The 23,306-nt window shown below is 61.7% G+C and overlaps 1 protein-coding gene across 1 annotated transcript; it reads left to right on the top strand.

Annotated features, from left to right (window-relative positions):
- The first annotated feature begins 1,318 nt into the window (after positions 1–1,318).
- Positions 1,319–21,771, top strand: ATG2A (autophagy related 2A). Its single transcript, XM_020891792.2, has 41 exons — positions 1,319–1,634; positions 3,921–4,083; positions 4,203–4,355; positions 4,483–4,585; positions 4,996–5,131; positions 5,466–5,564; positions 5,869–5,965; positions 6,058–6,222; positions 6,329–6,469; positions 7,029–7,266; positions 7,353–7,497; positions 7,598–7,690; positions 8,124–8,282; positions 8,384–8,627; positions 8,974–9,070; positions 9,169–9,325; positions 10,023–10,165; positions 10,245–10,384; positions 10,480–10,637; positions 11,102–11,252; positions 11,389–11,588; positions 11,683–11,763; positions 11,993–12,099; positions 12,196–12,288; positions 13,597–13,667; positions 13,890–13,966; positions 14,665–14,835; positions 14,977–15,103; positions 15,190–15,398; positions 15,953–16,161; positions 16,398–16,533; positions 17,999–18,199; positions 18,401–18,502; positions 18,610–18,694; positions 18,791–18,926; positions 19,012–19,084; positions 19,235–19,317; positions 19,555–19,676; positions 19,811–19,965; positions 20,887–21,039; positions 21,129–21,771. Exons 1-41 carry the CDS (start codon positions 1,464–1,466, stop codon positions 21,363–21,365), a joined length of 5,781 nt encoding a protein of 1,926 aa, XP_020747451.2. The 5' UTR covers positions 1,319–1,463; the 3' UTR covers positions 21,366–21,771.
- The last annotated feature ends 1,535 nt before the right edge of the window (positions 21,772–23,306 follow it).

Raw genomic sequence — 23,306 nt, 5'->3', positions numbered from 1 at the left:
AGTACAAAGAGAAGGGAAGATCGGTTAATCTCCTCTCAAGCATTCCAGGTGAGACCTTCTTCATTATGTGCTCATAGCAACCTTTATAAATCTGTTTCCTTTTCTATAAAATGGTTACAACTATCTCCCTGTCCATCACCAACTCCTGGAGCTTGTTCAAATGCATGTCCATCAAGCCAGTGATGCCATCCAACAATCTCATCCTCTGTCATCCCCCTGTCCTCCCGCCTTCAATCTTTTTCAGCATCAGGGTCTTTTCCAATGAGTCATTTCTTTGCATCAGGTGGCCAAAGTATTGGAGCTTCAGCTTCAGCATCAGTCCATCCAATGAATGTTCAGGACTGATTTTCTTTAGGATTGACTGGTTGGATCTCGTTGCAGTCCAAGGGACTCTCAGGAGTCTTCTCCAACACCACAGTTCAAAAGCATCAATTTTTCAGTGCTCAGCTTTCTTTATAGTTCAACTCTCACATCCATACATGACTACTGGAAAAACCATAGCTTTAACTAGACAAACCTTTGTTGGCAAAGTAATGTCTCTGCTTTTGAATATGCTGTCAAGGTTGGTCATAACTTTTCTTCCAAGGAGCAAGCGTCTTTTAATTTCATGGCTACAGTCACCATCTGCAGTGATTTTGGAGCCCCCCAAAATAAAGTCAGCCACTGTTTCCATTTTTTCCCCATCTATTTGCCATGAAGTGATGGGACCAGATGCCATGATCTTAGTTTTTAGAATGTTGAGTTTTAAGCCAACTTTTTCACTCTCCTCTTTCAGTTTCATCAAGAGGCGCTTTAGTTCTTCTTCGCTAATATTCCAATGAATATTCAGGACTGATTTCTTTTAGGATTGACTGGTTTGATCTTGCAGTCCAAGGGACCCTCCAGAGTCTTCTCCAACACCACAGTTCAAAAGCATCTCACACGCTAGCAAAGTAATGCTCAAAATGCAAATGTTTTCACTTAATTGTTTCTAGAGATGAGTGCTGGGGCTCTGACACTAAGTAGTCCTCTAAAAAGCTTTTACTAAGTTTAATGGGACACTGTCGCTTTAAATCCTCCTCAACCACCTCAAGTACCAATTGGACGAGTCGGCACATGCGCCTTCCTTTGAAGGGCTGGCACCTCAGGCTACAGCCTTCCCGGAGCCCGTAGGAGAGGCTAAAGGTCCACCCACACAGAATTTGTACGCAAGCGTAAATCAATATCAGGAGCTCTATGTCGTCCTGGGAGCCCAGTCCCTTTTTCGCGCCTGAAGGCTCCGCCCCCGCGGCCAATCAGTAGGCCTCGCCCTTTGCAATGACCAATGGCAGTGAGCGTGGGGGGCGTGGTCGGGCGTCCGGGGGGTGCGGCCTGGCGCTAAGAGAAGCGGCGGAGTGAGCCGGGGGCTCTAGTGAACAGCGCAACCGGACGGGGAACGCTGGCAGGCGGCGAGTGGAAGCGGCCCGGGCCCGGCGGTCCCCGAGATGTCACGATGGCTGTGGCCGTGGTCGAACTGTGTGAAAGAGCGGGTTTGCCGCTACTTGCTGCACCACTACTTGGGTCACTTCTTCCAGGAGCACCTCAGCCTGGACCAGCTCAGCCTGGATCTGTACAAGGGCAGCGTTGCCCTGCGCGATATACATCTGGAGATCTGGGTGAGGATCCGAACCCGGGAAGGGTCAGACTCGGGGAGCTCAGCGGCCTGAGGCTGCCGGCGAAAGGGTCGACCTAAGGGACCAGGCACCGGAGTGGCGAGGCCTTGGGCTTCCGGCCCTTTCCAGGGGTCAGAGGGACCCCAGCCAGTCGCGTCCAGAGCCAGAAGCTAGACGGGAAGGGGTACCTGCCTCTTCGCAGGAAGAGAAACTGAGGCTGGGGAGCCGGGTGTCACTTCTCTGGAGAATGCTAGGATAAACTATCAAATTGGGGGCCAGAGTTGAGGGTGGTGTCAAAGGGCTAAGGAGAAGGTGAGGAGGGATTGCAGGAACTAGGGGGCCCTGGTGGGACCAGGCCAGGAATGTGGCAGAGTTGGGACATACAGCTGGTTGGGGAAGTCTGGAAGGGGTCCAGGACCCTGCTGTGGGCACCTGTGGGAAAGGTGCCCTGACCTCCTGACCCCACGTCCCAGGCTCAGTGGGTGGTGTTCATCTCCGGATATGGATGTCAACAACCGCGTCAGCACCCTTGTTGATCAACAGTTTGTGTGACTGCCACTGCTGCCTACTTCCTGCTTTGGGGAGAGTGGGATGGACCAAATGGGTGTTTGGGGAGGGGCTTGGGCATCAGCATCTAGCATCACCTAGAGGAAAGCCCTGGAGGAAAGGTGGAGAGGTCTGGCCTGAGGCAGAGAGGAGAGAGATTCTGGGCAAGCAGAGAGGAATAAGGTCTGGGTCAGAGGCCTGAGGCTGGGGGCGGTGAAGAGCTGTGACTCATGGTACAGCTGACCTGGGAATTTGCAAAGGAGCCTCCAAGTAGAGGCGAAAGACCAGGGCTGGCACTGGGTCAGCCCTCAAGTCCAAAGCAACAGGGGTGGGCAAGGGCACAGGTGGTGGTTGGTGGTTTAGTCGCTAAGTTGTATACTTATACTCTTTGCGACCCCATGGACTGTAGCCTGCCAGGCTGCTCTGTCCATGGGATTTCTCAGGCAAGAATACTGGAGTGGGTGCCATCGAACCTGGGTCTCTCAAATTACAGGTGGATTCTTTACCAAATGAGCCACCAGGGAAGCCCCCATGAGGACAGGGGCTTCTCAGTTTTCTAGGGGAGCAGACAGTGCGCCTCACTCAATATAGTCTGGGCAAGAAGAGTTGGGCTTTACGGTAGACCAGGCCTTCCTGAGCAAATGTGGAGCAGAGGAGACCCCCAGGCCCAGAGTTGGTGACACTTCTTACCTGTGAATCCCAGTGCAGAAGACCTTTTCTGACCTCTGACCTCAGCCTCTTAGGCTGGCCCAAACCTGTAGGCTGTGTCTTTCTACACTTCCACCTGCCCTACCCTCTGGCTGGGGAGTGCATTGACTCCTAGCTAGGCTACTTTCCTTCCTGGCCTCCAGAGAGGAGTTGACCCCTGGTGGAATGCCAGTTCTTTCCCCATATGCCCACCCTTCTCCAAGCTGCTAGGCCTGCAGCCCCTACCTTGTGGACCCCCAGAGAGGCCTGGTCCCTGGGGACCCTGCAATAGGAGGAAGAGAGAAGCCTGGGTCTCAGTTCCCAGAGTACACTGGTTGACTAGATGAGTCCCTTCTGTTTAGGCCTCAAGTTTCCCCACCTGTAGATCTCTGGCTAAGGAATTTGGACTTGATCTCTGTGGACCTTCTGGTTCTGCCGTGTATTTTATTCATGGATCCAACAAAGGTTTACTGAGGCCCTCTCTGGGTGGCACCACACAGTGCCTAGAGTCACACCGAGAAAGCAGGTGGGCTCCTGTCGCCGGGGAGCTCCCAGACTGGTGCAGGGGGCTGTCCCTCTTTTTGTAACAGGAGGCTCTAGCCTTGTGCCTCAGAGAGAGGTGCAGCTACACCAGGTGGAGTTGGGTGTCCCCCTCCAACTCAGGTCAGCCCCTGCTTGCCTCTCCCGGACACTCCCCTTAAACCCCATGCTCGCCCAGGTGAACGTGGGCTGCCATACTCTTGGCTGGGCCTTTGCGCATGCTGTTTCCATGCCTGGAACCCTCCCTTCCATCCCCTCTGCCTGGCTCCCTCCTCTTCCTCCTTCAGCTCCCCCTTCCTCAGGTTTGAAAGACTGGGCATGTTGGACTGTACAGTAATAGGGCAGCCAAGAGTAGGGATCAGTTGAGCAAAGGTAGGATTTTGTAAGTAGCACGTGGAGGGATGGGAGAGCAAGGGTACTCTCTAAGGTGAACAGCCTGGTGAGGAGTGCAGTAGCCAGGGAGACAGCCAGGTTTGGGAGTTCCCTGAGCTGGCTTTGTCTCCTGTTTGCTCCCAGTCTGTGAATGAGGTACTGGAGTCTATGGAGTCACCACTGGAGCTGGTGGAAGGCTTCGTGGGCTCCATTGAAGTGGCCGTGCCCTGGGCTGCCCTGCTCACCGACCACTGCACTGTGCATGTGTCGGGCCTCCAGCTCACCTTACAACCCCGCCAGGGCCCAGGTAAGAGCAGGGTGAAGCTCAGGTGGGGGGTGGGGGAGGGGAGCAGACAGCGGGAGTGGGCCTGAGCACCCAGGATCTGACTAGGCCCACCTGCTCTGAGACCCTCTTCCTACCTGCAGGGCCGGGGACCGCTGACTCACAGAGCTGGGCCTCGTGCATGACCACGAGCATGCAGCTGGCTCAGGAGTGCCTGCGGGACGGGCTGCCTGAGCCCTCTGAGCCGCCGCAGCCCCTGGAAGGACTGGAGATGTTCGCTCAGACCATCGAGACTGGTGAGCAGACCTTTCCACGGCCCTTGGCGCAAGGACCTCAGGCAGCACCCTGCTGCCTGATGGGGAAACTGTCTGGCCCTCACTGCTCTGCCTGACCTGAGACCGCCCCCCCCTTCCCACCCCTCAGTACTGCGAAGGATCAAGGTGACCTTCTTGGATACTGTCGTGAGGGTGGAGCACTCGCCGGGCACTGGGGAGTGTGGCGTCGCAGTGGAGGCCCACGTGCAGAGGTAGGGGCAGGCTGAGTGGGTGGGCTGTTTGAATGGGGAGGGGAGTGAGGGGCTGCTGAAGAGCCCTGGCCCTGCCCACATCCCCATCCCAGGCTCCTAGGAGGTGTCAGGGCAAGTCTTGAGTGGGCCTGGGCTGTGGCCGTGGCAGAGGGAGGTGGACTGTGCTGGGAGCCTGGAGTGGTGTCCAGGGGCCAGGTAGTGCAGGGCCAGGGTGGCTGGGCCCCCAGGATCGGGTCACATGCTGAGGGTCTGAGGAGTAAGAGTTGGCTGTGGAGTTCCAGGATGGCCTGGCTACGATGCAGTAGCTCTGCAAGCCAGACGTCACTGGCCCCAGACTTCTAGAATATGGTGCGTGGCAGGGGGCCCCAGCCCACAGTGGTCCGGGCACTGTCTGATCCTCTACTCCCCAGACTGGAGTACTGCGATGAGGCGGTGCGAGACCCTAGCCAGGCGCCCCCGGTGGATGTGCACCAGCCTCCTGCCTTCCTCCACAAGCTGCTGCAGCTGGCGGGGGTCCGCCTGCACTTCGAGGAGCTCCCCCAACAGGTGGGCCGACTCTGGTCCTCACAGTCTCTTTCTCCATCGAATCCCTGTCCTCGACCCACCTGTCCCTCTCCACCCCTTCTGACCGTGTGCGTGCTCAGTCATGTCTGACTCTTTGCGGTCCCTTAGACTGTAGCCCGCCGGGCTCCTCCGTCCATGGAATTTTCCAGACAAGAATACTGGAGCGGGTTGCCATTTCCTCCTCCAGGGGATCTTCCCGACCTAGGGATTGAACCTACGTCTCTTGCGTCTCTTGCATCAGCAGGCAGATTCTTTACCACTAGTGCCATTTGACTGCATCTTTTCAACCCCTCCTCTCCTATATCTCATCTCCCAGGAAGGACCCCCAGAGCCGCCCTTGCAGATCGGCAGCTGCTCAGGGTGCCTGGAGCTGACAGTGAAACTGAAGCAGAATGAGGCTTTCCCAGGCCCCAAGGTGGGTCCCCAGGCCCCTGGGGAGGAGGAATTATACCCCATTTCAGCGTCCTTCTCAGCAGAGCTGGTCTTCCCTGGGACAGAGCGAGGTCATTGGGGCGGGGGTTGGGGGAGCTCACTGCCTTCTAGGCAACTGGAGAAACAGGGAAACAGAGGCTCAGAGTGGTCAAGTTGGGGCCAGGGTTGCACAGCTAGTTGGTGGCCGAGCTCAGCGTGGCGGCTGGCAGGCTGCCTCCTAAGGGTGAGGGCAGGTGGCTGGCCGCAGTGGCTGGCAAGGGCTCCATGGTTGCTCACTCCTCCCCTAGCTGGAGGTGTGTGGACAGCTGGGCTCCCTACATCTGCTCCTGACCCCACGGCAGCTCCAGCAGCTTCAGGAACTGCTTGGCGCCGTGAGCCTTGCAGGTGAGACATCTGGGTAGTCCCTGGGGCAGGGGAGGATGGCTGGGAAGGGGCAGGCAGATGGGACTGACTCAAGGCCGTGTCCTCCCCTGCAGACCCTGAGAGCCTGGTGGACAGGCTGAACAAGAGTCGCCCACTTGGTGCTGAAGACCTGTGGCTGATCGAACAAGATCTGAACCAGCAGCTGCAGGCGGGGACTGGGACTGAGCCCCTCAGCCCAGACCCCCTTTCGAACCCCCTTGTCACCCTGGAGAGCACCGGTGGGTGTGGAGTTAGACCTAGCAATTGATGGGGGAGTCTGGTATTGGTGCAGGGGTCGGGGGGCCGAGCCTGGCCGTCTCTGAGACGCCTTCCTCTGGCCCACAGACCTTTTCTTCTCCATGGCGGGCCTCACAAGCAGTGTGGCCTCAGCCGTGTCCGAACTCTCACTCTCCGACGTAGATCTGGGCTCCTCTGTGCACAGTACCACAGCTTCCCGTCGGCTCTCTGCCCAGGCCCCCCCAACCGGTGAGTCCTCCCAGGTCAGGGAGAGCTGGAGGAAGGCGTGGTGTTGGGTCATGTTGCTTATGTGCGTGCAGAAGGCCTGGGGGTCCACCGTTGGTGACTTGGTTCTGGGGGAACGCTCAGGGGAGGTGGCAATGTGATGGACAGAGCCTGGATTTCAGAGTCAGCGACCCTGGGGGATTCCCGCAGGGCTCAGACAGTAGAGTTGGTGACATTGGCCCAAGCACTTCAACTCTTGGAGACTCAGTTTCTCCTTTCATGAGGGATGAGATCTGACCCCTCCAGGCTGTATGTTTGGGAGCTTATATGTGTCAGCTACTGGGTGAGTGCTTTATCATCTCCAGTTTGTCCAGTTTCCTTGAAGGGGTTGAATCGAGCCTAGACTCAGTGTCTGACATAAACAAGGCTTCGTGTCACCTCTGCCTGGCCAAGCTCCCGGCCGGAGTCAGGGTTCACTTCAGCCAAGGCTTTTCCCAGCCCCCAGCCCAAGTGTCTGACTGTCACTTGACCTGGGGTCCCCACGAGCTCTGGGGCGCCTCTGGTGAAGCCTTTGTCCTTTCAGGCAGGACAGCCCCGGTGCCCCCCTCGAACACCCTGCGCCCCGACTCGCTGCTGAAGATGACCTTGGGGGGTGTGACCCTGACCTTGCTTCAGACATCTGCCCCATCTTCTGGACCACCTGACCTCACCACCCACTTTTTTGCTGAGTTTGATGCCACTGTGGATGGGTCCTTCGGCTCCCATGACTTGCACCGTCTCCGACCACACTTCGAGAGGGCCTGTCCTTGCAGCCATGTCCGGTACAAGCCCAAGGCAGGCCTGAGCACAAGGGGACTCCCCGAGCCCCTGAAGTCCCCCCTTCTGACGCCCAGCTTCTTCCCCGTAGGCTAACGGGTGCTGCCGTGCAGCTGTCCTGGGAACTGCAGACAAGCCGGGGCCGGCGGGTCACCAGCACGGAAGTGCACTTCGGGCAGCTGGAGGTGTTGGAGTGCCTGTGGCCCAGGGGCGCCTCAGAGCCTGAGTATGCAGAGGTGAGGGCTGACAGCCTGTGTGTGTGGTCGGCTGGGCCTGGAGGTGAGGGTGGGCGCGGGGGCTCAGCCTGACCCTGTCATCTTCCCCGTCCCCACCCAGATCCTGAGCTTCCCCAACAGCCTGCGATCCCAGGCCTCAGCTCAGCCCTGTGCTCACCTGCGCCACACACAAACCCTGCGCCGGGTGCCCAAGGTAACCCACCCGACTCCAGGCCTGGGGGCCCTTGGCTGTTTGCTGTGGGTGTTGCCCCCCACCAGCCACCCCTGGTGCCTCCCTGCTCCCACCCTCTACCCCATTTCCTGTGCTCCATCCAGAGCACACCCCCCACCCCGGAGCCCTGAAATACTTCTGGGCCACCTGCATGCCATCCTCTCGGCCCCTCTCCTGGCTCATGGAAAAGCCCTGCCAGCCCATAGTGCTGGGGGTGGTTGGTTCTGGGCAGCGTGGTTGTCTGACTCGAGCAGTCCGTGACACCCCACTCCCCTCCTGGGTCCCTTCCCCGAGCTCGTCTCCTCTTGGAAGGGCTTTGTGTTCTTCCTGTTTTCGCTCACGGAGACCCCTACCCATCCTGTCCTCACCTCCCCCGCCACACAGCCCTCGCTGACATGAGCACCCTCCCCCTCAGAGCCGGCCCCGGCGCCCACCTGCCTGCCGTTGTCACTCAGAACTGGCCCTGGACCTGGCTGACTTCCAGGCAGATGTGGAGCTGGGGGCCCTGGACCGGCTCGCTGCCCTGCTGCGCCTGGCCACTACACCCCCTCCTGAGCTGCCTGCGGGCCTACTGGTGAGAGGCCCAACCAGGGTGGAGAGCGGGGCACACTTCCTCTGGCTCCTGACCACGGAGGGGTGGGGGGGGGTGGCCGCAGCTCTGATTCTCCCTCGCAGACAGAGGCCCCGCCGGCAGCCGAGCAGCACACGCTGGTGCGGCTGTCAGCACCCCGGGCCACACTGCAGCTGCGTTTCCCTATCGCTGACCTGCGGCCTGAGCGGGACCCCTGGGCAGGCCGGGCCGTGCGGGCCGAGCAGCTGAGCCTGGAGCTGACTGAGCCCCAGTTCCGGTCAGAGTTGAGCCGTGGGCCTGGTCCCCCAGCCCCTACCCGCCTGGAACTTACCTGCTCTGACCTGCATGGTAAGACTCCCCCAGGAGACAACCCCTTGGGCAGGGGGCTGAGGCCTCTGGGAGAGGTGGGCTCGGGGCCCCGGAAGGGGCTGGGTCATGAGTGGGGTTCAGGCCTCATCTGCTTTGTGAGGCGCCCTCACTGCCCGTTCCCTGGGGTCCTCTGTGCAGTGGGCAGAGTGGACCGTTTATCCCAGGGCTGTTGCAGACTGTGGGTGCAAGGGAGGGCACAGGTCCGTAAACAATAAAACATAGCAGTCGTGGGCAAGGCTCCAGGCCCCCACTGACCCACCTGGCATTGAGAAAGAGATGGGGAGAGGTGGCAGTGATGACCCCCACTCCTCCCCATCCCCTCCAGTCACCTATGAAGATGGAGAGAAGCCTCCCGTCCCCTGCCTGCGAGTCTCCAAAGCTCTGGATCCCAAGAGCCCTGGGCACAAGTACTTCCTGCCCCAGTAAGTCGGGGCTCGAAGGAGCAGGCAGGAGAGGAGGGCTTTGCTACCGAGGGCAGCGGGAGGCCCCGCAGGCCAGTGACAGGCCTGTGCCCTGGCAGGGTAGTGGTGACCCTGAACCCCCAGCTCAACGCACAGTGGGAGGTGGCCCCGGAGAAGGGAGAGGATCTGGAGCTGTCGGCTGAGAACCTGTGCGACCTTCGGGAGCCCGAGCCCTCGCCTTTCTCCTCCAAAAGGACCATGTACGAGACGGAGGAGGTGAGGTCCAGGCCTTCTGAGTCTCTCAGGAGCCACTTGGTGGCTCTGGGTCAGGGGGACAGGACCACCTGCAGGCCAGATGACATGTGACTCAGCACCAGTGAGAATTTCATGTCTTCCATTGTCTCTGATCAGTGAAGAGTCAGAAACACGACAGCTTGTGGGGCCTGAGAGTGAGGGCCGTGGCGAGGGCAGCGCCCTGGGCCTTGGGCCTTGGTGGGAAAGATTATGACCCCGTCCCATCAGCCATTTCTCAGCAGTGGACATTTGGGCCACGGGATCCTCTTTTCTGAAGGTGCTGAGGGTCGAGTGAGAGGCAGTTAAGGACCTGGCCTCTGGTCCAAACGGCCTCGGTTCGAATCCAGGCTCTGCCACTCAGTGGCTGTGTCATCTCAGGGGATTGTCCAACCTCCTGGAAAGTGAGCTCCAGATGAGCTTCTGCATCCGGAGAGTGGGTGTAATGACCCATCTCACGGGCCTGCTGTGAGGATAGAGGAGGTAACATAAATGAGGCCCCTTGGAGCAGGGTTCTCATGCAGTCAGTCCTTCAGGCCAGACAAGACGGCTGCCACACATCCCAGCAGAGGAGGCGCGTGTGAATGACGGCTGGAGTTCAGGAAGCAGATTCTAAGTCTGGCAGCAGGCCCTGACCTCTCTCACATCCCCTTCCCTGCTCTCCCCACCCGCCCCCCTCAAGATGGTGATCCCTGGAGACCCTGAGGAGATGAGGGTCTTTCAGAACCGGGCCCTGGCGCTGTCCCGCTGTAGCCTAGAAGTGATCTTGCCCGCCGCCCATGTCTTCCTGCCCAGCAAGGAAGTCTACGAGAGCCTCTACAACAGGTGATGGTGTGGGCAGGGCGGGGGCAGCCAGGGCCTGGGCCGGGCCCACCTCACTGCCATGGTCCAACCGTCCTCCCAGGATCAACAACGACCTGCTCATGTGGGAGCCTGCAGACCTGCTTCCTGCCCCCGCCCCCGCTGCACCCCCGGCCGGCTGCCCAGATGCCTCGGGCTTCTGGCACGACAGCTTCAAGATGTGCAAGTCTGCCTTCAAGCTGGGTAGGAGGCATGCTCCAGTGGGTCCCGGGGGGCTGGGGCAGACCCTCCCCCACCTCCAGGTCTCCTTGCCACTCGGCTCCTTGATCTCATCCTAGACTCGGACTCAGATGACGAGGACACCCACTTCTCAGCGGGGGCATCAGGTGCCCCCCAGCCCCTTGCCCGTGAGTCCCGGAGCCCTCGCTCCCAGAGTACCTTCTCTGCGCTGGTGACGGTGTTGAAGGGCCGAATCACCGCCCACTGTGAGACCAAGGTGAGGACCACCCAGGGTCAGGGATCCCCGACTCCAGAGCCCCCACTGGCAGGAAAACCAGGCCTGTACAAGCTGCTCCGAGTTGGGAATGTGGGAAACAGAAGCCCCACTGAGGTCCAAGTGTGGCCTGCCCAGCAGTTAGCACCCACCTGCCCCCCAGACCCACCCATGCCACCCCACCCATTCCATCACGCCCCATCAGCCACTTACTAGCACCTGCTGTGTGTAAGGCACTCAGGGTTAGGGTTAGGTAAGGCTTGGAGTCCGAGCAGGCACCATCCAATGCTTGGAGGTAGACAGGGAGGGTGACCCTTCTCCTCTGGGTGCTGCCCCGGACCTCCAGCAGTCTGGAGAGCGGCCAGAGCCAATCCCAGTCAGATTGGGGCTTGGAGGCCCCCTGACCCCGAGGGAGTGGGGGCTGCCGAGTAAAGCCTCTGAGGCCAGCCTGCGCACTCTGTCTGCAGGACGAGTGTGGGAAGCGGCTGGAGGGCGCCCACGGGGAGCTGGTGCTGGACGTGGAACAAGGCACTATCTTCAGTGTCTCTCAGTACCGAGGCCAGCCGGGGCTTGGCTACTTCTGCCTGGAAGCTGAGAAGGCAGCACTCTACCACCGAGGTGTGAGGGCTGGGGGCCAGTTGCCGTGGGTCGCAGGGGTCCATGGTCAGGGGTGGTCTCTCAGGAGGGATATGTGCCCTCGGTAGAGTGGGTCGTCCACCAGCTGGGCAGGGGAGCTCACCAGATACCTCCCCAGCGGCCATGGATGACTACCCACTGCCCGGTCGCCTGGAGCTGCCCACCTTTGCTCCCCCGGCCCAGCTGGCCCAGACCATCTACCCGTCGGAGGGCGGGGTGACTGAACAAGGAGCCTCGGGCCACAGAGGCCAGGGCCGGGGCCCGCACATGCTGTCCACCGCGGTGCGCATCCAGCTGGACCCTCACAGGAACGTCAAGGTACAGGCCCGCCTGCTTCCGGCCCGCCTGTCTGGTCAGGGCTGTGCCTCCCGGGTCCCTGGGGCTCCCGTGCTGACTCTGCCCTGCCCCCCAGGAGTTCCTGGTGACCCTGCGGCTGCACAGGGCCACCCTGCGCCACCGCATGGCCCTGCTGGAGCAGAGCTGGCACTCCCAGGTGAGCCGGGGGGGGTAGCGGGCAGGTCTCCAGGCCTGGATGAGGCAGGTGTGAGGGCAGGGGCTGGGCCAGAGCTGACCTCGGACTGGAGCTGACTTGTGGGTGGAGCCCCTGGGCCGGGGTGTGGTGGACAGCTGGTGGGCAGCAAGTAGGGGACTGGGCTGGGGTCGGGGGTTGGGGAAGGAAGAAGCTCCCTCACCCTCATGAACCTCTCCTCTGGCCCCCAAAGCTATTGGAGTTCTTAGATGTCCTGGATGACCCAGTGCTGGGCTACCTGCCTCCAACGGTCATCACCATCCTACACGTCCACCTGTTCTCCTGTGCCGTGGACTACAGGTACCCAGGCTCAGGGGCCTGGGGGCCTGGGGCTGGGGCCAGGCTCTCATGAGCAAGGAACCTGCCCCAGCCCAAACATGACCCCTTCCTTCCCAGGCCCCTCTACCTCCCCGTACGTGTCCTTGTCACTGCTGAGACCTTCACCCTCTCCAGCAACATCGTCATGGACACCTCTACCTTCCTGCTCAGGTATGCAACTCCTCCTACCCAAGCCCCCCATCCGTCCCACCCCAAGTCGGCTGTAGCTACCCCTTCCCCAGGGTCCAACATACCTGCTGTGTGTCCTCAGGCCAGTCTGAGCCTTTCTGTGCATCTGAGTGATCCCTCTCTGAGGAAGTCTAGTAGGTTTCACCTACCTAGAGGCAGTCAAACCTCTGAGGCAGAGCATTTGAGCTCTTGCCTGATAATCTCACTTCTGGAGGTCGTCCTCAGGACAAAAGGATAAGAAGGGTGAAATATAAAGCCTCCATAGTATAATTTAAAATAGTCAAAACTTGTAAACAATTTAAATGACCCGAAATTACGACCTCAATCAGTAAACATGGCCTTGTGCTCAGTCACTTCATTCATGTGCGACTCTGCGACCCCATGGACTGTAGCCTGTCCGGCTCCTCTGTCCATGGGATTCTCCAGGCAAGAGCACTGGAGTGGGTTGCCATGGCCACCTCCAGTGGCTCTTCCTGACCCAAACATGGCCTACCCAACCATTAAAGTCAAATTTAAGAATAACATTGAAAAATGCCATCATATAATAGTTACTGAAAAAAATAAGATATAAAGCCATATATATATACTTTTTTAAAGATTTTTGGGGGTGTGTTTATATATGTCTCTGTGTCTTCACAGAAAAGACTGGAAGGAGATGGATAGCTATCCCTCAGTATCCACAGGGGCTTGCTTCCAGGACCTCTTGTGACACCAAAATTCAGGGGCGCTGAAGTCACTTATATAAAAGGGTGCAACATTTGCATGTATCCCATGCACATCCTCCCATATTCTTTAAGTCATCTCTAGATTACTTTTAACACCCAACACAGTGTAAGTGCTATATAAGTAGCTGCTAGCATGCAACAAATTTAAAGTATTTTTGATCTGCAGTTGGTTCAATCCTCAGAAGCAGAACCCGCAGATAAGGAGGGCCAAGGTTCTCTTCTCAGAATCTGAGATTAGCTATATTCTTACATATTTAAAAGCAGTGGGGGGAACGCAGGACATTTCCCTCCCAGGGCTACTGTGAGTTCCGGGTGAGGTAGACAGCTGGATAGATGTGCAGAAAGAGAAATGCTACCCAGTGTCCCCTAGTGCCTGCTGCCTGGGCCTGTGGTCTCCCCATGGTACAGACAAGAACGCCGAGGCCAGAGAAGGGCCAGCACTAGTTTCTTGTCAGCTTGGGATGCCCTGTCAGGGCCCCCTCTGCCTGTCTCTACGAGCCCCACCTTCTTAGGAGCTGCGGCCCTGCAGCGGCTCCCGGCCCTTCTCAGCCCTGTTCCCCGCCAGGTTCATCCTCGACGACTCCGCCTTGTACCTGTCCGACAAGTGTGAGATGGAGACCCTGGATCTGCGGCGAGGTGGGCAGGGCCTACACTGGGCTCCCTCCCCTCTGAGGGACTGTGGCCCCGGCCACCCCCAGAGTGGCCAGACGTCCTCCCCCAGCTGCCGGCCAGGTTCTCAGGGCCCACAGACACGCGCACACACACCAGGGCAGCACCCACTCAAACCCCAGACTCTCCCACCAGGGCCGGGGCTGGGTAGGAGGAGGCAACAGGGCCCTCTTCTGCCTTCTGCCTCAGATTATGTCTGCGTCTTGGACGTTGACCTCCTGGAGCTTGTGATCAAAACCTGGAAGGGGAACACTGAGGACAAGCTGGTGAGTGTGACTGGCGCCCGGGGTCCACCAGGGTCCCCAGAGCCAGAGCAGGTATCTGGGCGAGGGAGCTCTCCAGGCATCACTTTTCCCCACCTGCTGTCTCTTTTGTTTCTGCCCCAGGGACTGGGCTCAGGTCACAGTCCCTGGCAGCCCTCCCCTGTGGTTATCGGCCCTCCTGGGAGCCCTAGACAGACATCCCTCTGTAGGAACCCCGCCAGCACAGGGCAGTGGTAGCCCAGGAAGAGCAGGACCTGAGGAGACAGCCCTTGGGGGCCCCTGATTTCCCTGTCTGTAAAAGACAGATACTAGGCCTGGTGGCTCAGCTGGTAAAAAAAAATCCTCCTGCAATGCAGGAGACCCAAGTTCAATCCCTGAGTGGGGAAGATCCCCTGGAGAAGGAAATGGCAACCCACTCCAGTATTCTTGCCTGAAAAGCCCCTTCGACAGAGGAGCCTGGTGGTCTACAGTCCATGGGATCGCCGAGAGTCGGACAGGACTGAGCAGCTAAACCCCCACCACAGGCCCCGCTCACCGGGCTGAGGTGCGGGACTTGGGGGCCTGGAGGCACAGAAGAGCCCCTGTGCCTCCCGGGACAGCCCTGGGCGAAGCCGCTTTTCCCCTCAGGCTGAGTGCGCCCATGCGTTCAGCGGGTTGTTGACTGGCCACCGCAGGGCTGACCCCCGCCCCCCGCCCCGCAGAGCCAGCCGCTGTTCGAGCTGCGCTGCTCCAATAACGCGATGCACGTGCACAGCTGCGCCGACTCCTGCGCCCTGCTGGTCAACCTGCTGCAGTACCTGACGCGCGCAGGGGACCTGCACCCCCCACCCAGGCCACCCAGCCCCACGGAGATTGCCGGCCAGAAGGTGCAGGTGAGGCCCGGCCCCTCCGGCTCTCGGAGCCCCGCCCAGGCCCCGCCCCTGCCGGGGCCCCCACCAGGGCCCTGGTGATGGGGACCTGGGGCCTGCCCCTGCTCCTAACTCGAGCTCACCAGTCCCCCCTGCCCGGCCCAGCTCTCAGAGAGCCCCGCCTCCCTGCCCTCGTGCCCGCCGGTGGAGACGGCCCTCATCAACCAGCGGGACCTGACGGACGCTCTCCTGGACACCGAGCGCAGCCTGCGGGAGCTGGCACAGGCCTCAGGTGGGGTCGGGGTGCGGCGGGGTCAGCAGACGCAGTCAGTACTCACACCAGGCAGCCCCCTCAGCCAGCCCCTCCCTCCCCCACAGGCGGCCCCTTCTTCCAGGCCTCTCCAGTGTCCGTCTACCTGTTCCCTGGAGAACGGAGTGGGGCTCACCCCCCCTCACCTGCTGCTGGGGCTCCCACTGGCAGCTTGGAGTCCTGCTCCAGGGCCAAAGAAGCTGAAGAGGAGGGGGATGGAGACACTCTGGACAGCGATGAGTTCTGCATCCTGGACGCTCCTGGCCTGGGCATCCTGGTGTGTGGTGGGCAGGCTGGGCAGGGCCAGGAAGACGGTGCTCAGTTAGGGGCCCTCCTAGAGCTCCCACTGTGAGAGAGGCAGGAGGTGGTCACCGTCTGAGGGGATGAGGGTTGGAACCACAGGTAGGGCTGAGAAGGGCTCCCTGGGGAGATAGCCCTCACTGTGGGCTTGGAAGAAGTTGACGAAGGTCCAGAGGAAGTGACAAGGCATGGTGTCCGGGGCAGAGGGGTGGGGACTTTGAGGGTCAGAGGGAGAGGAGCAGGGCAGACAGCAGGAGGGGGAGGGGACCCATTTGCTGTGAAGGTGCTGGCCTCCCGGCCACCCAGTGCCAGTGGGAGCGTCCGAGCTCACTGTCACACACAAGCAAGACCTTGGTTCAGGGAGGCAGGGCTGACAGGAGCATGGGGCACTCAGGCACCTCCAGGTCACGGCCATGAGACTCACCTTTTGTGAAAAGGGAGAGGGGAGAGGGCTGTGAGGATGGGGGAAACAAGCAGCCTGGACCAGGGGTGCGGCCATGCCCATGTGCTCACGTGGCGTCCCCCCTGCAGCCCGCCGACGGGGAGCCCGTGGTGACGCAGCTGCACCCAGGCCCCATCGTAGTGCAGGATGGGCACTTCGCGCAGCCGCTGGGCAGCACGGACCTGCTGCGGGCACCTGCCCACTTCCCTGTGCCCAGCAGTCGAGTGGTGCTGCGTGAGGTCTCCATCGTCTGGCACCTTTATGGCGGCCGAGACTTTGGCCCCCACCCCGGCCACAGGTGAGAAGGAGCAGGTGCGGGTGGCAGCAGGGCCCCCAGGAGATGGGGCCTGGGCTGGGGTCCAGTTCTGACCTTTGGCAGCTGGAACCCGAGCCTCATCTTCTGACCTTCAGGCTTCCTCTTCCCCATGCCCCGCCTACCTCCCCGGGGGAGGGTGTCTGGCCCCAACTCTAACCAGAGGGAGTGTGGGCAGGGGATTCCCCCTAAGTCAGCTCATCCCCTGTTCCTCTGCCCAGGGCGAGGGTCGGCCTCTCAGGCCCCCGGAGTTCCCCTTCTCGCAGCTCCGGCCCCAACCGGCCCCAGAACTCCTGGCGTGCACAGGGGGGCAGTGGGAGGCAGCACCACGTCCTTATGGAGATCCAGCTTAGCAAGGTGAGCGGGGGGCTCAGGCAGAGGAGGCAGGGGTGGGGGGCCAGAACAGGCCCTCCCCTGCCCGCTGTCCAGCTAGCGCTTCACTCCGTGGAACCCGCACGTCGTGCACTTGGTCAGCTGCTGTGCCGTTCTAAGTGCTGGATACAGGGATGAGCAAAGCAGACAGAAACCTGCCTTCCTGTCCCTTGCGTCATAGTACAGGGAGCCTGATAAGACCAATGTGTATGCTAAGTCACTTCAGTTGTGTCCAACTCTATGGACAGGCTCCTCTGTCCATTGGATTCTCCAGGCGACAATACTGGAGTGGGTTGCCATGCCCACCTCCAAAGACTATATATACATATACTCAAATGTGATGAGTGCTTGGGGAATGTGAGCAGCGAGAGGCCTCAGGGAGCACGGGGAAGGGCTGGAAAGTCCTCGTGGAAATGTGCCGTTTTGCACAAAGGTGTGAGGAAAGGAGCCTGGAGGAGGTTTTCAGGCATAGGGCACGGCGTGAGGGCTACAAGCCAAGAGCATCCCTTGCGTGTTCTGGGACCAGCAAGGAGGCCAGCGAGACTGCCGCTGAGAAGGGAGGAGAGCAGTAGGAGATGAGGCCAGAGATCTGACCCTGGGCAGGCTGCATAGGCCCTGAGGTACACGGGCGGTTCTGGGTTTTACCAGAGGGATGGCGGAAAGAACCACAGGATGGGCTGCTGGACTGAGTGTCCATGAGGGGGAGAGCGGGCCAGGCTGGCCTGAGAAATGGTGCAGGTCAAGGGCCGCTCACTGTGAGTGAGCCCACACAGACCCACTCCCCGAGCTCGCAAGGGCGCTAGTGCTGAGAGAACTCGGGGGACGTGCTTCAGAGGGGTGGCGAGGGCGCCTCGGACTCCAGACAGGCCAGGGGGCTGGTGACAGTGCGGAGCGATGGGGAGAGAAGGCCAGGGCAAGGGCCTGCGGCTGAGGGAGGCTTTGACCTGTCAAGGGCAGAGGGGCCAGGGTGCCGCACATCAAGGGCAAGGGCCAAGGGCGGGCTTGGAGGGAGAGGTGCAGCCTTTCCAGGCCATGGGGAGGAGTCTGCAGGCGTGCAGTGGGCGGGCGAACACTTTACGAAGGTGGACGGAGAAGGGGCTGGAGGGGATGAGCAGGGGGGTGTTCAGGGGAGGGGGAGCAGCAGCCCTGAGGCCAGGGCGGCTGCGGAGGTGACAGACACGCGGAGGGATTGGACGGACGTGTAGAGGAGGCAGGACTGACAGCCGTGGTGATGGAGAGATGCCGGGGAGGACCGCACCCTCAAGAGTGATGGGGGCGCAGGTGCCACTCGGGGGATGGGAAGGCTGTGAGAATGGGGCCTTTGGGTTCACCAGAGGCTGTGCGGAGTGTGCCGTGCCTGCGGGACAGCCGCGTGGGGCTGAGACTGGGGGACCGGGGGAGGGCTGAGAGTGCAGGGAGCTGCCCGCTCAGGCCGCTGTGCGCCCCACAGGTGAGCTTCCAGCACGAGGTGTACCCGGCGGAGCCAGGCCCGGTCGCCCGCGGCCGGGAGCTGGAGGAGCAGCCGCTGTCCCGCCAGGTGTTCATCGTGCAGGAGCTGGAGGTCCGCGACCGGCTGGCCTCCTCCCAGATCAACAAGTTCCTGTACCTCCACACGAGCGAGCGCATGCCGCGGCGCACCCACTCCAACATGGTACGGGCTCCGCCCAGGGCCGCACGCGTCCACACACGAGCCCGCAGGCACGCACACACATGGAATTGTGAGTCCAGGAGGGTGGGGGGCCCACAGGCGGGCTTCACTGAGGGAGCGGCCTCTGCAGGACCAGCTGGGTGAGCGGTGGGGGGGTGGGAGCCTGAGGCCCAGCGGGGCCCAGAGCTCACCTCCTGCCTTCAGCTCAAGGTCAAAGCGCTGCACGTGGCCCCCGTGACCAACCTGGGGGGCCCCGAGTGCTGCCTCCGCGTCTCGCTGCTACCCCTGCGGCTCAACGTGGATCAGGTGAGCAGGCCACACGGGGACGGAGCCTGAGCGGAGCCCGCAGCCCCGCCGCCCGCTGTCCACCCCCCGCCCCTGGCCTCTGAGTCTGACCCCCTCGCTCCCCGCAGGACGCCCTGCTCTTTCTCAGGGACTTCTTCACCACCCTGGCGGCCAGCATCAACCCCATGGTCCCGGCAGAGGCCTCCGCCGAAGGTGAGCAACTGGGCCGGCAAGGGGAGGGTCCAGGCCTCCCGCCTCACCGCCATGCCTGGGCCCACCCCCGGTCTGTCCCCACCATCTCCCTTCCAGCTCGCCCTGAGACCCTGGTCCCACCCAGCGGCCCCCAGGAAGGGCAGCCCGAGGGCGTGGAGGCCACCAGCTCCCAGGAAGCCGCAGGTGGTAGGCACGGCGCCCCCTCTGCCGAGCAGCAGCCCATCTACTTCAGGTAGGGTGTTGGGCTGGGGACCCCAGGCCAGGCTGCAGGGGGCCAGGCCAGTGACCTCAGGACCGTCTCCCCACTCCCCCTCCAGGGAGTTCCGCTTCACGTCTGAGGTGCCCATTTGGCTCGATTACCATGGCAAGCACGTCACCATGGACCAGGTGGTGAGTGGGCTCTCAGGTCCCTGTCCTGCTGTGGCCTTGGGAGGCCAAGGGGCAGGCAACACTGGCTGCTGTCAGCCTCTAGAGGCTCTGGGGGGCTGGGCCAGTCCCTGGGCCCCAGGGTGTAAACTCCAGCTCCTCTCCCCTCCCCAGGGCACTTTCGCAGGCCTCCTCATCGGCCTGGCCCAGCTCAACTGCTCCGAGCTGAAGCTAAAGCGGCTCTGCTGCCGGCATGGGTGAGCCTCCAGGTCTCTCACAGGGCCCTCTCTCTGTTCCTGACTCGGGCCTTGGCCAAGACCTCACCCTTCTGGCGCCTCAGTTTTGTCCTCTGTGAAATGGGCTCAGTCAATCTGTCCATACACGGCTGGGTGGAGCTGCGGGGCATGCTGGGCTGCCTTGGGTCCCTCTGGCCCCGTGACCCCTCAGTGAGTGGGTCTGCTCCGCCCTGCTCTCTTCTCCCCGCCCCATCCCAGGCTCCTGGGTGTAGACAAGGTGCTGGGCTACGCGCTCAATGAGTGGCTGCAGGACATCCGCAAGAACCAGCTGCCTGGCTTGCTGGGGGGCGTGGGCCCCATGCACTCAGTCGTCCAGCTCTGTGAGTATCTGGGGGCTCTGGAAACTGCCATACTCGGGCAGCTAGAAGCCGCTCTGGGGGGTTAAGTGGACGAGTCCCCACAGCAGGGTAGGTGGGGGCGGCCTCGGGCATCTCTGACCACCCCGTCCCCACAGTCCAAGGGTTCCGGGACCTGCTGTGGCTGCCCATCGAGCAGTACAAGAAGGACGGCCGCCTCATGCGGGGGCTGCAGCGGGGCGCTGCCTCCTTCGGCTCATCCACAGCCTCGGCCGCCTTGGAACTCAGCAACCGGCTGGTGCAAGCTATCCAGGTGAGCGGACCCCCAGCATCCAGGGCAGGGAGGCTCTCTCCACGGTGCCCAGTTCCCTCCTCATAGCTCTGCCGCGCGTGGGCAGTCTGGACATGCGAGATCTTAGGAGGAACAGTCACAGAGACAGGAGGCCAAGTGACCAGCCTGGAGCCCCTGTGGCTCCCGTGTGGAAGCGTCAGGCCCCCAGCTCTAGAGCCCGCTAGGTGTCTGTTCATGGCTCTGCCCTGATGGGGAGGGAAGGGGCTGGTTCTCTTGAATGAACCAGAGATTGACTGTTGCGCTTCACCAGGTCCGGGGGTTACCCTGTGAGCAGCTGTAGATGAGCGCCCCGGGTTCTGGAGTCGAGGGGTGTTGTGTCCAACCTCAGAAGTGAGGGGGAGCGTGCAGATCCTTGGGGCAGTTGGGGAGGGGCGGGCAGGATCTCTCGAGAGGAGGCTGGAGGGATATACGGGTATCTGAGGCCCTCCCAGGGCAGTGAGCTGGGGTGCGGCCCGGCCAGGTGAGGAGGTCGGGTGAGGGGAATGACACTGGGGGTGAGAGAACAGAGGAGCCAGCAGATAGACAGTCACCTCGGTGATAGCTCGGTGATCTGTGGGAGTGGGAGAGGGGAACCCAGGTCTCTATCAGGGCTGCCCCTGGAGCTCCCAAGGAGCAGGTGGGGAGGACAAGGCGCTGGGCTCAGGATGCATCTGTAGCACCTCCAGACGGGCAGGAGGAGGGGTGTGGGTCCAGAGGACATTTGGGGAGTCCACCCAGGAGGCATGAGGTCACCCGAAAGCCCCCTGACCTGGGGCTGGGAGCTTGGCAGGACCCCAGGAGCAGCACGGTACAGTGTGGCTGTGGGGGAGGCAGGGGTTGGGGGGGCGGTAGTGGGCTCTCTCCTGGTCCTGTCTCCTCATCTGGTGTCCCCCACGCCCCCAGGCCACAGCTGAGACCGTGTATGACATCCTGTCTCCAGCGGCGCCCGTCTCACGCTCCCTGCAGGACAAGCGCTCCGTGCGGAGGCTGCGGAAGGGCCAGCAGCCCGCCGACCTCCGGGAGGGCGTGGCCAAGGCCTACGACACGGTTCGAGAGGTAAGGAGGCCCAGCCCCGCTCCCAGTCATCCCACGTCCATACCCACACCCCCACCACGGACCCCCCCGCTGACCGCCGGCTTCCACAGGGCATCCTGGACACAGCTCAGACCATCTGCGAGGTGGCATCTCGGGGCCACGAACAGAAGGGGCTGACCGGTGCCGTGGGGGGCGTGATCCGCCAGCTGCCCCCGACCGTGGTGAAGCCCCTAATCCTGGCCACCGAGGCCACGTCCAACCTGCTGGGGGGGATGCGCAACCAGATCCTCCCCGACGCGCATAAGGACCACGCTCTGAAGTGGCGTCTGGACGAGGCCCGGGACTGAGTGTGGGCCCCGGGACCCCACCTCGCATGGCCAGCCCAGGGGCACCTCCAGAGCACTGCAGTCCCCTGCTGGATGGGCCAGGCCTTCAGAAATGGACCAGGAAGGACCCTGATGGGCCCACCCGCTGCCAACCGCTGTGAGAGTGGACCTTCCCTGCCTGGGGCCTCGGCCCCATCTCTGCACTTTTCCTCCCGGGAGAAAGGACACCGCGCCCCCCACCACCTGGGCCCACACCGCTGCCTTGTTCCAGAATGGAGGCTCTCGGACCCTGACCCACTCAGCCAAGTGTCTTTCTGTGTCTTGGCGGGAGATGGGGGCACGGACACCGTGTGGCTCAATGTATTTTTAAGCTCCTTGAGCGTGTGGGTCAGTGTCTGCATGACGTGGAATAAACTGCCCACCGCCAGCCCCTCCTGTGTACCTGCAGTGCCCCAGCCTCGACCTGCACCGCCCCGTCCCCAGCTCTGTACCCAGCACCGCCCAGCTCACCACTAAGGGGTGCCACACCCTCTCCACCCACCCGGCAGGTGAACAGCCGCCCGCCCACCGCCCCCAGCCTCGAACCCAGCCACCTGCCCGCCTCTGTGCTCCTCCCCTCTGCTGCCCTGTTGCTGCGCTGGGCCCCTTGCCCCTCTCCTGGGGGACTGCCACCCTGGCATCACTTGTGACCTGGCAGGCGCTGAGTGGAGAGGAGAGGAGGAATGGTCCTTGGAGCCCACCTCACCCAGACCACATTCCTTGGTGACTCCCCCAAAAGGCCCAATACAGCCCTCCCTGGGGTGCTGGGAGGGCGCTGGACCAGAGCAAAGGGTAGGACTGTGCAGGACCCCAGGGGGGCTCAGGCCCCAACCCTGTGACCTGAGGCCTCGCCCTCTGTCTCCGAGCCTCAGGCCTCTCCCAGTCATCTCTGCCCAGCTGACCCAGGGGCCGCGAGGGTCAGTCAAGGCCATTCCTGGAAGGCTGGGGCCTCTGGGGCCGCGCCTGCTTTCCTTAGCAGGTTTTCAGGTGACTGGAACCTCTGCCCTGGGGTCCCAGCTGCACCCTGGAGGGGGAGGGGCGCTGGGGGCAACACTGGCTGGAAGGGGGCCTGACAGTGATTTTTGCCCAGAAACACTCAGGGTCGGGGAAACGGCTATCGCCCGCCCCCTCCTAACACCTCTTACCTTGTTTCTGGTGAACAAGGAAGAAGGGGCCGCTCTATTGGGCCCCTCCCCACCCCGTTCTCCAGGAGCACTGCGCTGAGATGGGAGGGCCCATGGGGAAACTGAGGCCCAGGTTAAAAGGCTCACCTTTCTGAGGTGTCAGTAAAGCCCCCCAACCCGCTCTGTGTCCCTGGTGGCCCCTCGGTGAGGACCTGGGCACCTAGTGAGTGGGCAGAAGTTTTGTCCTAGCAGCCCCCCTGGTCCTCACTGCCCACGGTCGCGTGGGGCGGTGGGCCACGCCGTGACAGGGGAGCAGGGTTTTGATGGCTGGGATCTTGATGCCACCAGGAGAGGCAGGTGGGGCCCAGGCTGATGCTTCCTGGAACTGCCCCACCCTGCCCGAGCACAGTCCAGGGTTTGATGCCCTTCGAACTGCACTTGTGATCGGTATTGACAGGCGGCAGGGTAATCATTAACTGCAGCCAGGGGCTGGGCCAACGGCTCAAAAGGCGCTGGGCCCAGAGTGGCCCCCACTTCCTCCTCGTGCCCCGAGGGCCAGCCCAGCACCCAGGTAAGAGCCTTCCCTGAGGGGTTAGGTCCCTGCAGCCCCTCTGCCCTCCCACCCCGGATGCTCCCGAGCCCAGCCCTTCTAAGAAGAAAGGAAGGGACCCGAGGCCACTCCTGGGTGACCCAAGCAAGTCCCTTCTGCCCCTGGGCCTCGGTTTCCACCAATGGGACAAGAGTCGGGACTCCTGAGTGGATGGTGGGCGGCATCTCTGCCGCTGCTCCTGCCTCTGCC

The sequence above is a fragment of the Odocoileus virginianus genome, chromosome 28 (assembly GCF_023699985.2).
Source record: "Odocoileus virginianus isolate 20LAN1187 ecotype Illinois chromosome 28, Ovbor_1.2, whole genome shotgun sequence".
Classification (NCBI taxonomy): Eukaryota; Metazoa; Chordata; class Mammalia; order Artiodactyla; family Cervidae; genus Odocoileus; species Odocoileus virginianus.
This window is presented reverse-complemented; position numbering and strand designations above follow the sequence as displayed.

Bases quoted from the DNA above. Each gene is read 5' to 3' on its own strand.
- ATG2A (XM_020891792.2), top strand. From the start codon at position 1,464: ATGTCACGATGGCTGTGGCCGTGGTCGAACTGTGTGAAAGAGCGGGTT. The intron at 13,668-13,889 runs GTGGGCAGGGCC...CTTCTGCCTCAG, and splicing joins GACCCTGGATCTGCGGCGAG to ATTATGTCTGCGTCTTGGAC. The intron at 19,085-19,234 runs GTGAGTGGGCTC...TCCCCTCCCCAG, and splicing joins ACGTCACCATGGACCAGGTG to GGCACTTTCGCAGGCCTCCT.